The sequence below is a fragment of the Vulpes vulpes genome, chromosome 1 (genome assembly GCF_048418805.1).
Source record: "Vulpes vulpes isolate BD-2025 chromosome 1, VulVul3, whole genome shotgun sequence".
In the NCBI taxonomy this organism is placed as follows: Eukaryota; Metazoa; Chordata; class Mammalia; order Carnivora; family Canidae; genus Vulpes; species Vulpes vulpes.
Genome location: NC_132780.1, coordinates 110,537,306 through 110,549,762, shown reverse-complemented (window position 1 = coordinate 110,549,762; position 12,457 = coordinate 110,537,306). Strand labels below are relative to the sequence as shown.

The following is a 12,457-nucleotide window of genomic DNA, read 5'->3' as shown; positions in this document are numbered from 1 at the left end:
TTTTTTTCAAAAGATTTATATACAGGTTTGAATCCAGAAATTAAGGTTAAAAGCATAAATATTGATAATTTCAACTAGTTTCAGAATGGTTTTTCAGAAAGATATGATACAACAATTTAGAATAAAACAAAGCAGAAGAGCATCATATTTTGGTTTGCTTGAGATATACATAAGGTGCAACAACTTTTTGAGGATGCTTGTGGGACAAATGTTAGTGTCGATGGTGTTTGCTGGCAGATTAAGGTACACACCATAGCAATACGATTTTCCAAAATATAAAAGAATGAGAGAAATGAAGTGAAAATGATAGATGGGAGGGGGGTACTACATGTTGGTCTGAAATATTTGTGCTAACAAACGTTGTTACCTGAAAATACCAACACCCTTCTCCAGCGGATTCAGGGCATGAGAAAAGCACTATTATTGAAATCAAGACTTCACTCAGAGAAACAACAAGGCGAGTGTCTAAAGGACTATAAAGCTTTGCAGGATTTCTGCTACTCTCAGTGCCTAACCGCTTAAAAATTAAGCATTTCTACAAAAAGGTTTTTTTTTTTAAAGTATCTGAAAACAGTCATATCCAGTAGATTGCCCTCCCACCCCACCCCTGCCTAAGGGAAAAGCCACTGAGGTTTAGGAAAAGCAGATCAAGTAAGATATTAATCACATAGAAAAAAGTAATCTTTTGTTTTGCTTCTTTTTAAAAAAGGTCCCATGAATATACAGCAATCTCTTAAGGAAATCTAGTGAAATGTAATTGGAGGACTGAAGGAGGGTGCTCTGGCAAAAATAGATCTATTCTAACGTGTTCTATAGAATAACAAGTTAGTACCATTGTCAAGGTGCATGTTCTGCACCAAACAATTTTTGTTGTTGGTTTCTTTTTTTATTTTTTTGGATTTTTAGCTAATTATAATTTTTAAATCACTGCTAGCAAGTGGTCCAAAAACTCCAACAGCCACCAACAATGGGACCCAGCAATTTTCAAACATTCACTTTGTGTTTTGAAATTTAGAAAATATTAATAAAACAGCATCATAGTAAAAATATTATGCTAAAATCTGGGGCTGCTCACCTGATTTATTTCTACGTGAATGGGGTTAAGCTCTAACCTGACTAACCTAGCTTACTAATTCCTTCTTCCTTCCTCCATGCTCACAATGATTATGCATTTTTGAGGACACCATTCCAATGCTCTGCTGCCCTCTTCACCTGCTTTGAAGGAAAAAAAAAACCCAAACACAAACCAAACAAATCCCTATATTCTTTTTCAATTCTGTTAGTATGTTGTACATATTTTCCAGCACCGAAACTGAAGTAATATCTACAACTATGAAAAGCTAAACCTAGTCAGTACTAATAGAGTCATTTTCTGTATGGCTATTAGGTCAAATTACGATTAGAAAAAAAAAATCATCATTACAATTGAGTCAAGTATAAATAAGAAAGCTAGATAAAACCTTGTAAACTGTCACCATTTAGAGATCTAATTCAAAAGCTTCAAACTCGAACTAACGCTATCAAAATTCCGCCAGTTTGAAAACCAATAAAAATTATTGCTGGAATCCAATAATTAAAATTTGGTAGTTTGTGCTGCGATGCAAGAGTGGGGATACACTTTGTGCTATGGAACAAATACCCTGTAAAATCGGTAGCCTCCGACTAATTTTGATTTATCACTTTGCATGTGTTGCTAGGAAACAAGACACTGTGAATGTCAGGTGGTTAAGTCAATATGTCGAATGTTCTAATAAGCCAGGTAATCCACTTGGCACTGGCATCTGTATGGTTGGTTTTATGTTCAAAAGCAACAAAACACAAAAAGGAAACAAACTTGCAGGTGGCTCTATGACTAAGACTCCCACCCCTGGTCAAGCATACCTCCCTCAGCATTTATTCAATACCTCCTTAACAACACAAACTCAAAAATGGCTCTCAAAACCTGCAGTGCCAATCAGGCTGTGCATAGTAGTTGCTACCCGTCCAGTCTGTCTGGGAAGGATGGAAAAGGTCTGTAGCTCAAAGTCCACATGAAGTGAGTGTCTTCAATGTGTTCAGAATAGTGAAGTAATTAATACTAAGGTCACTTCTGAATAATATTTTTCTTTTTTTTTTTTTTTGTTTGTATGAACGATCCATTGGTCACTGAGACCCCTGTGTAAAAATAAAAGAATCCTCAAGGCATGAAAACATCAGTAATCTGTAATCTGCAGGACTCTTCCCCTGTCTGGGAAAATATTTGCCACAATTAGCCCCAAGCAAATTCTTGGTCACTCCAGGCGAAGAAAAAAATTCAGCTTGTAAGAATTCTAATTTTCTCTCTCTCTCTCTGTCTTTGCCAGCAAACTACCACTCTGGTGGCAAATATAAAAGTGCAGAATATATGGACCACGAGGCCGAGCATACACCGCTAACAATGGTACATCTGCCTGCCCGTGCTGCTTGGGAGTCTCTGGAACAGGCCTTTTAATATTATTCTACAATATAAATGTAGGTATAACCTATTATATAAACCATCTTAGAACTTAAATCTCCATGTACAAAAAAGACTAAGAATATCTAATAATAACTAGTGCAGTGCGTCAGTTTTTGTTTTTGTTTTTTTTTGTTTTTGTTTTTGTTTTGAAAGAATAACTAGGTAATATACGAAACTAGTTTCACACTCTCTGGTTGGTAAAAGAGATGCTGGATGAGCTACAGTAAAGGCAGCCTTTTACCAAGTTACCACCTATTACCGTCAAAAGCCTTCAATAGAAAGCAAAGCTCCAGGTTCATTCTGTTTCTGCTCATTATCAGACAGATAACATCACCCTCCAAGACTCTGGGTTCCAAAAGAACAAACTGGCCCAGGATGCTAACTTCTGCTTCAAGTGAATCTGGGCCGTGTAGGGCAACAAGCACTTGTTTGCAGTCTATATTTTCCACCATCTGGACTCACTAGCATCCCTCGGTAAAGACAAGGCTAGGGTAGTAGGTAAAGCACAATGTTTTACAATTAAAGGGCGCTTCACTGGTCAGCGCAGGATATAAGTACAGGAGCCTGTGGCATTTCTTTTGGCTGTCCGTCATGGGTGAGCGGAGTTGACCTCTGACCTCTGCAAAACAAGAAGGGAGGAAGAGAAGTCACCCACTTAGAGTATGTTACCAGAAATAGGAGAGGGCGATGAGCAACCAATAAAAGCTTTCCAGTATCATTAATCACTAATGCTGACTTGTTACTTAGGCTCTTTCACCGAAACCCTTTCTCTTCTTAGAGCTCCTTCTTTTTTGAACATTTCTTATCTCGGTTTCCCCTCACAAGACTCAAGGCATAGGACGCCCCAAAACAAGCACCTCCATTTTGCAGAGGTGAAACCTGAAGCACCACCAGATTTGGGGCGACTCCCTAAGAAGTGGGAAACTTTCAATTGGGGGCCATGATTCTAAGACAACAGTCTTCCTCTTGATCCACTGATATTTAAATATGACTCATTCCCTTCCCTGAGCTGCCCAAGAGGAAAACTCTCCTATACTCATTGGTGACCTCCAGGCTCATTTCCCAAGGTATATGATAATAAACTCAATTTAAAACTGAAGGCCAATTAAAGCGATGGCCCCTGAGACTAGAGTTTGTGTTTGTGACTCTAACACAAGTGAGGGAAGAGATGACAGCAAAGTCCCATGGGCACACGGAGAGCAAGTGCACGGGGGGAAAAGGCAAGCAGGGACTTCGGGGTGTGAGAAAACCCGTGACTTGGGCCAAATCAACACACGTGGAGAGAGAACCCCAGACACGACTAGAAAACTCATAGAAATACCCATCATTTGGATTGGAACTACACCAAACTGATTTTAAATTCGGCTTTTGTTGAATGAGTAGGAACAAACTGACTTCACAGTTACGAGGAAACCCTTCAAATTCTTGGTAATTTCTACAGAGCTTCTCCTTCTAAAAAAGACAGGATGGGGCACTTCCTGGACTTTTCCCAACAGGCCCACCAAAGACCAGGCACCGTGCACTCGCTGCCCTGGTCTGCAATGGTCTGCACAGGACTGGCTGGAAATCTGGGATGCGGCAGCCAGGCTTCCGGGGGCTTGACCTTTTCAACACAGTATCTTTCTTCAGATTACGGAGGACAAAAGGAGCTATTTAAAAACTGAAATATCTTCTTCATAATTATACGCAAGAAAGATCTCTTGAGGCACACACACACAAACAGTGTAGATACATTACAACATTTGGGGATTTCAGAATCCAATAATCACTTAGCCTGAGATATTAGGATTTTAGAAAAACAAAACATGTGTTATAATCAAACCTCTGGATTAATCTGTTCATTCATGTGGGGATGCTGTAAGCACCAACTGTTCAATATGTTCAACTCTTTGTTCAAGAAAGATGAAATTAAAATGTGATTTTCTTTTCTACCTTTAAGATTGAATATGTAACAATATTACAAAAGCTAAAAGAATTTTAATAAGTATTGAAAAAGGAAACATAAGAAGAAAAAAGAAAAGTGAAAGATGAAGACTACAGTATGCATAAAAGACCAACAGGGGCAGAGAGAAACTGGGGTGAAAGCCAGCTGAGTCCCAGAAAAACAGCAAAGGAGGTGGGAGCCCGATGTGGCTACAGCTAACTGATGGCTACAGGTCCCGGTGGAAGCAGCGGCGAGGTTCTTCATGACTTCCTAGGACGTGACAGATGCCTGCTTAAGCAGTGGGCTGGAGAAAAGGCAGACGCTGGAGTTCAAGGACCCTCGTTCAAATCTTAACTCGGTTTGCTGTGCATTCTTGGCAAATTAATCGTCTGCAACATCATTAAAAAGGGATCAAAAAGACCCACCTGGCAGGGCTGATTTTTAGGACTAAATTTAATGAGCTTTCCCCTTCTGAAATTTCTAGTAAATAGATAGGCTCTCAACGAAGGTTTGTTCCAACTTCCTATTTCCTGCATTTCGCAAAACGGCCTTTCTATGTTGGATTTCTGAACCTAAGGTTAAGATTTCTCACGACAAGAATGCAGGTAATACATTTCTGCCCCCAGGGCAGCCCGGGTGGCTCCGCGGTTTGGCGCCGTCTTCAGCCCAGGGTGTGATCCTGGGGACCTGAGATCGCGTCCCGCATTGGGCTCCCGGCATGGAGCCTGCTTCTCCCTCTGCCTGTGTCTCTGCCTCTCTCTCTCTCTCTGTGTCTCTCATGAATAAATAAATAAAATCTTAAAAAAAAAAAGAAAAAAAAATTTCTGCCCCCAACTCTGCTGATCACCCTCTAGGTGATGCCTAAGCAGTAATGACTGGATGTGCAACCCAGCTAAAATTACATTAAGTCTGTAGGTAGATGGCGTCTGGTAGCTCTGCTTTAACAGGTAAGGACTAAAATTACAACTAAGATTCTTCAGAGGGGCATCTGTTTTTCTAGGTATTAAGAACACAGGCTATCTGTGTGATTGATAGATTCTAGTATGTAATACTGTTCTTTCTCATGGGCGGTTTCAAAAAAAAAAATCTCTCTTCACACGATTTTCTCTATGCCTGCTAGTGAACTTAGGTGGTCATACTTCGAGAATACCTCATTTACTCATCTACTCATTCCTTTGTTTGCTCATCCACTGGTGTAACCGCCAGAGCTAAGGAAGCTGGGGACATGAGGATTAAAACCAGGGCTCTGCTTTCAAAATACACTGGAAAGAGACAGATGTGTTGATGAATAATTACAACCCAGTGCGGCAGTTGGTCTTGGAGAGTATGCACAGACGGTGTGCAGGCACTTTAGGAGGAGGGCCGAGAGATGAAAGCAGGACTAGATATGGAAGGAGGGGCGGGGCAGCAGTTTGCCCGAGAGGGAGATGTACAAAGGCAAGAACCTGGCTCATCTAGGTGGCAGCAAGCGATTCCATGCAACTGCAGGGTGGTGAGGATGGGGTGGTGGAGAGGAGAGTAGAAAGATTTGCTCAGGCTTCCTGCTGTTGCAAGCCTGAAGTCACGGAGGGTTGCTTAACAGAGCCAGGGTGTGACCACAGGCGTATTTAGAGGGGAATGCTGGCCGCAGCAAGGGGGACTGTGTGACAGACCTTCCTGAGCCCTGAATTATGACCCCCTCTGACTTCTTACATTGCCTCTTATTTCAAAAATTTATGGGGCACTTAGTAACACGCAGGCATATAGTACATCTTCTCGCATGCGTATGAGTCTGTCCTCTGTGCTCTGACCGTAAAACCCCATGAGTAGAGAACTGTGTGTTCTTTCCTTTGGAGACTTGAGCGGAGTTTAACAGTGTCTGTCAGCATTCACTTGCTAGTAGGCACCTGCAGTATACACATGAAAAGAAATCTGACTTCTTGGAACTATCTAGAGGCTATTTGTGAGGAAGTTCTAGAGCTGTAATGTGACAGGTAAAGAGCAAGAAGCAAACAAAGCTTACATCATCAGGGCCTCCTAAACATGGATGTGGAGAAGGAGAGTGGAGCCCAAAGGGCAGGGGTATGGAAGTTGTGCTAGATCTAAAACTCTCGTACTGAAGACTGAAAGTCTGGGAAAGTAGCTCATCTGTGAGTAATCCACCTTGAATAAAAGTCTGAAATACGTGAATTTACAAATGGCTTTTCTGTCTTCCCAAAGGACCCATTAAATAGCGGAATACCCAATTATACACTTAGGACTTTAATATACTTTTTCTGAGGCTTTCCTGAGTTCAAAAGGCTTTCAGACTTATGATCTCATGTGATCTTTCCAACTCTGTGATTCTTTGGGGATATCATTATGTTCACTGGGAGATGAGAAAACCTAGGCCGAGAGAAAGAAATGACTTTTTTTTTTTTAGCAAACAGACTAAGAAACATCCAGGCCCTCCATAAGTCATATGACAAGATGCTCTTTCCTGACCACCGTTTTCTTCATAGCATCACCACTACCACCAATGGCTTCCTCGAGGCGGGGTTTACCATGTGCCAACGCTGGGACATTAGCTCATTCCACAGAACACCTCTATGAAGTGAGTGCCACTCACCCCCATTTTATAGAAGGAAAACTGGAGGGGAGAGAGGTGAATGATCGATTTTGCTCAAGACCTTGCAGTTTGGAGATGATGGATGTAGGACTCAAACCCAGGCCTGAGGCCTGACCTCCAAGCTCACACTTAATGATTAGCTATTGCTTCTGTTCTCCCAGGCTTTTTATGGAAATGCAGTTTAGCCACAGAATAATAGATTCAAAATGCAACAGGTGGCTGACTAAATTTCCCTATACTTTCCCACACTGCTAATTAGGATGCACATTTTTATAACCTGTCATGTAACTTGCTCTTGAACCGAGTTTTGTAAACCGCAAGGCATTGTGAAAAATACCACAAATAATCACGTCAGAAAGTATGATTCAGCTTCCATGTTGCTCTCTCTATCCCTGTTGTGCACAAGGGGGTAAGGCTGAGTAGGCCCCCCAACGTCGTGGTGGAGCACACCCCTAACCTGTGCACGTTTTCCATGGCGGCCACTTCAGCCAGCGCGGCGAGGCTGAAGAACGCAGACACGGCTGGCATCTCCGGAGTGCTGCTCCGAGTCTCTGCGGTCTCGGGGTTGTGTGAGCATTCGTCATTGCAGCCGGTCTCGCTCACTTTAGGGAGACTCCTCTGCAGTTGTTCCTTTGGTTTGTCGTCTGTAAAGAAAGGGGAAATTCATCACAACAGGATCACTGTGTTCTCTCCAGAGAAGGGACAGAGAAAAAACTCTGTGCCAGACAATGTGAAATGAGCTAATATTCTTCGTTCACTTTTGTCATCTATCGAATACCAAGGCTTTTATGGATTCTCTTCTCCCATGGTAATAAAACTCTTTTATTAAGCTCAATAGCAACTATGGACAGTGTTATGCCCTGAAACTAAGTGGAAGAGAAGCTGTGTTTTATCCAAGGTCAAAGAATAGGTCAGTCTCAGAGTAAGAGGGGAAATGGGCCTTGACCAAAATAAAACTGATGGGATTTCTGCAAAGGGGCCTGTGACTGCTGTAGAAGGCCCCTAAAAACCCAACTGAGGAAACATTTCTAATCAAGCTGTAGGATGCCCTGCTATGGCAACTTGGCCATTTGGTATGCTGTGACACCAGCGTTCAGGATGGCCTGCACCAATCCCACCAGTAAGATCAGTCAATCCCAGAGAGATCCCAAGTTGTTATTCTTGCTCTGAAGACCTACTGGAAGGAAGATGAAGACGAAGGGCCATCTGGTGTTTAGGAAGAGGTGCTAAAATGCTATGAAAATATACCTGTTGGAAATGAGTACACTTTCTTTATTACATAGCCATTATAAAGGAAGAGGAATCTTTACTATGATTTTTAAAACATTTTAAGTATAGAAAAGCAAGTGATAAAAGCTGTAAATGTCATATATTAGAATATGAGAGTGCTATGTGCTTTTCTAAATGAAGGTAATATTTCTAAGATTTTTCACTCCTTCTATGAGAAAATGAGGCTGTAACAATTTATAAAATCAAAATCACAGAACAGAACCCAGAGTGGGAAAGAAAGAGCAAGGGGCCTGCTGGATTAAATATCAAGAAAACTAAATTCAAGTCCTCATCCTACTTGTACCTAAAAGTTCAATGTATTCAAAAATGAAATCCTACCTCATTGAGCGTCATCTCTTATATAACAGGGTAAAATGGGGGTATTTAATATGCTTTATTGTTCTATCAATCTATACATGCTAAACACAAAATGTGCACAAAACTCAGTCACTGTCTTCCTATTCTATCTCAGCAATGAACGTTTATTTGCTATTAGATTAACCTAAATCAGGTATTTATAAATATTACTCAAAATATACTCATTTAATCATTGTTCTTAATTTTACTGATTTATCATTTCATTATGCTAAGTATACTCTTTAATCCCCATAACCTACATTATCCATCCCCCTACCACCTCCCCTCTGGTAACCATCAGTTTGTTCTCTATAGTTAAGAGTCTGTTTCTTGGTTTGTCTTTCACTGTTTTTTTTTTTCCCCCTTCTGCTCTAAACACTTTTTCCAATTTATAGAACTCATTATGGACCTGTGACCTTTTTCTGGAAACTGGATTAGGGTAGGGGGAGGGGCACTTCAAAGCTGATGGAATGAGATGCCCGGGGTGCTGAAAGACCATTAATGCTTAGTTGGTGCAGCACCCTAAGATTTGAAGGAGCTACTCTGACCCCACTCCTTAACTTGGGCCCCTCAGGCAATTCTGCTGCCATAGAGATCAACAGGAACAGCAAATAGTTGATAGGCCATGCCTGAAAATAGAGAAATTCACCGTAAGTTAAGATTTGGTTAAAGATAAACCCAGAAAACTCAAGAAATCCAGAAGCGTTCTCAGGCTCCCTCCGTGGTAAAAATTAGCTTTATGGAAAGTGCTGGATGCTTTCTAAGGTTCCTTAATCCATTGGTTTAAATACTTGATAATATGGTTTGTAGTGAGTTGAACAGTGAACCGTGAAGAAACACTGATTCATCTAGTATTTTTAAAAGTCTAGGATCCTTGGGAATTCACTTAATGAAGACTGCTTTTGTGCATGCTGAGAAAAAGGAGAAACACACAGTCCTAAAAATTACCTTTCCTTTCTAAGAATACTCTTGGAAAAAGAGCTAGGATTTTAAAACGTGTACATTTTGTACATTTGGGAGCCTGTGGAAAACTAGTTCTCCAGGAGATCCAGAGAAAGAAATCTTACCATGGCCAAACCAGCGGAACAGACCCATTTTTCAGTGAGGACCCACACTTGGCTTATAGTCATTTGCTGGCCAACGTGGCCATGACAGTCATCACCTTGCTCTGGTTCTCTCTCATCCAAAGCTCCTTCTCCTTACCCAAAGTACCTCCTGCTGGTGATACCCGGCCATCTGCTGTCCTGACAAGGTGGGTGATCTTGGTTTTCCTTGCTTTTCTCTTTTGGCTGCCCACCAAGGGTTCTTGTGTTGTTGTTGGCTCTGGAGTGTTGGGAATGGATAGGGCATTTTTAACCTTATGAGCAGGCTCTGTGGTGTTTTTGTCTTCTGAAAATATGGCTGAAATAGGACAGATCATATATAGTTACACACAAAAACATAAGACGTAGACATTGCTCTTACTCTTAGAAACATTTCTCACTGCCTGACCCATCTGACTGGTGAACGGAGATTTAGAGCTCTCAAAGTACTGATGGGCAAAAAAAAAAAAAAAAAACACTGACCATAATTTTAAACCAATATATTTATATTTGCTTTGATAAATTAAGTACAGAGGATTCAGATGCCCCCTCTCTCTTTTAACAGAGTACTGAACCAAGAGGCCATTGGAATAACATTTTCTAAGTATTTAGATATCTTACAGGTTGGTGGGGAAGACAGTGTATGCAAATCTGAGTGGACTGTGCCCCAACAGCCCATAATTTCTACATGTGGCCAGGGTCCCTGCCCAAGATCCTCCTGTCCACCTAGGTGGTCTGGGGAAGATGATAAAAGGAGTTTCTCTTCTGAGGACACAGAGATTAAATATGTGCTTCTTAAATTTATTGTTACCATTGGGACACTTGCTTTCAATCACCAGGCTGGACTGATTAGAAAAGAAGTTGTTTGTGAGGCTTGGACTTCTTTTATACATACTGACTGCTCAGGAAAGACCAGACCATTGGTCACAATGTGTGTTGCCCACACGTGTGATGTCCACGTGTGATGCCCACATGTAAGGAAACACTCTCCCATTCACTGATTCCTAGGACCAAGTGAATGTGCTTAGTGAGATAATGAAGTACCACAGGCCAGCAAGGCTCCAGGAAGGGTATTAGGTACCTTAATTCTAACTGTAATACCAGTGAATCATTTAACAGCATACACTTCTATCCGAGGAGTCACTGTGTCAAGAATAAGGAGCATACTTGCTCCTGGTTCAAACAGCTGATGCTTCTATCTTTTCTTATATACTCATTTCCTTAGGAATTCATTCTCCCCACACTCAATTTAAAAGTAAGACCAGTATATGTGGATAGGAGTACACTAAGCATTTAATTAAGAATATATACATGTCATCAAATTTAGTAACTGGAATTTTTTTTTTTTTTTACTTTAAAAAAAAAATTCCCATGGCCTAAGGGCCATTCAGCAGGGAAAAGAGGCATCCTTCCATTTTTAAACCATCCAATCTCTTAACACAGGCACAGAAATAGTTTCTGACAAAGAGGGGAGTGTGGCTGGAGAAATCAAGGTTGGCCAAGGCCCACTCCATGCACACTGGGTCCACGGGGATGACTGAAGGTGCTGATTGCAAGGCCGAGCTGAGGGGAGACGCTGGAAATACAATGCTATCGCATAAGAGGAAGATAAAGCTAAAATAAGAGGGAGAGTACAGAGCGAGAATAACTCAGGGTGTGAAAAAATGCACATGCTGGTATAAACTCTTGCATGGGCTTCACTTAAAACATTTTAATCTAGGTTTTTAATGAGGTTAGGTGTATCCCTGAGAAAGGAGGGCTACGATTCATAACATCTCTGCCCTCAAGAGACTGATTGCAGACTTCCCATTCCAAAACAAGCAAGAAATCATTTCAATTACATCCAGAAAAAGGATGTAAAGCAGGAATCATACCGTGATTTGTGGCTTGGCCTTACCTCAATATAGCATAATAGATGGCTTAGAGGGACAGGCCTAAGATAATAGTTATTTAAAAGAAACTACTTGGCAACATTTCCAAGTATCTTTTCAAACAAGTAATCAAAAATTAGGAAAAAGGCTCCTTTGAAATTGTAGATCTGTATCCAGGAAACAGTCTTGGTGTATTTATACTTTGATATTTAGCTTAACATAGCCAGGGCTGGTGTGTATTTTAAGATTTTTTTTTAGTTTAAACTTCAATAAAAGCTGCCAGTAAAATAAAAGATAATTTGGTTAAGAAACACTCCAAAGAAGTTTCATGACTCTGCATTAGCCCTGAAATTCAAAGCATCCGATAGGTATAAAGAAGCCAGAATATGAGTTTACAATGAGCATAAATAACCTCTATTAAAATATTCATAAGCTTCAAAATTTCTAGTTTCTTATCCAGATCCATCAGTTGTCCCTTCTTATTATTTGGGGGGATCTTAATCACCTCTCTAGTATGATCACAACATTACAGACGGCCCTTCTAGAAAAAGCACTAACCTATTCCCTCTTCTCCTTCCACTTCCTAGGAAAATCTAGAACTTGGGAAATAAGGGTATAGCAGGCTTCCAAAGATGAAGGGTGAATTACATCAGAAGAGCTGCTTACAGAAAGAACGAACCCAGGAGGTCAAAAAAAAGGCCAAGTGGGTTAGGAAAAGATGACCTGATTTCTACACAAAGACAACAGGGTAATGGAAATGACAGTCACAGAGAGACCTAGATTCTATTCCTGACTTTTTAACTTACTAACTGCAGGACCATGGGTCTCAGTTTCTTCATGTTAAGGTAGAGGCTGGACTAGATTGGCTCTAAAGGAGCCATCAGCCCCCAA

The 12,457-nt window shown here is 40.9% G+C and overlaps 1 protein-coding gene across 11 annotated transcripts in view; it reads right to left on the bottom strand.

The window, feature by feature from the left end:
- BBX (BBX high mobility group box domain containing) overlaps positions 1–12,457 on the bottom strand; it is a 267,943-nt gene continuing 255,486 nt past the window's right edge. For 9 of the 11 annotated variants that reach the window (XM_025990005.2, XM_025990010.2, XM_025990008.2 and 6 more), the window contains 3 exons: positions 9,817–10,014; positions 7,445–7,631; positions 1–3,095 (listed from right to left, as the gene is read on the bottom strand). In XM_025990005.2, the coding sequence (XP_025845790.1) occupies positions 3,008–3,095; positions 7,445–7,631; positions 9,817–10,014 (473 nt within the window). In that variant the 3' untranslated portion in view covers positions 1–3,007. The remainder of the gene's footprint in view (positions 3,096–7,444; positions 7,632–9,816; positions 10,015–12,457) is intronic. The other 2 variants (XM_025990009.2, XM_072722442.1) reach the window with 1 other exon arrangement.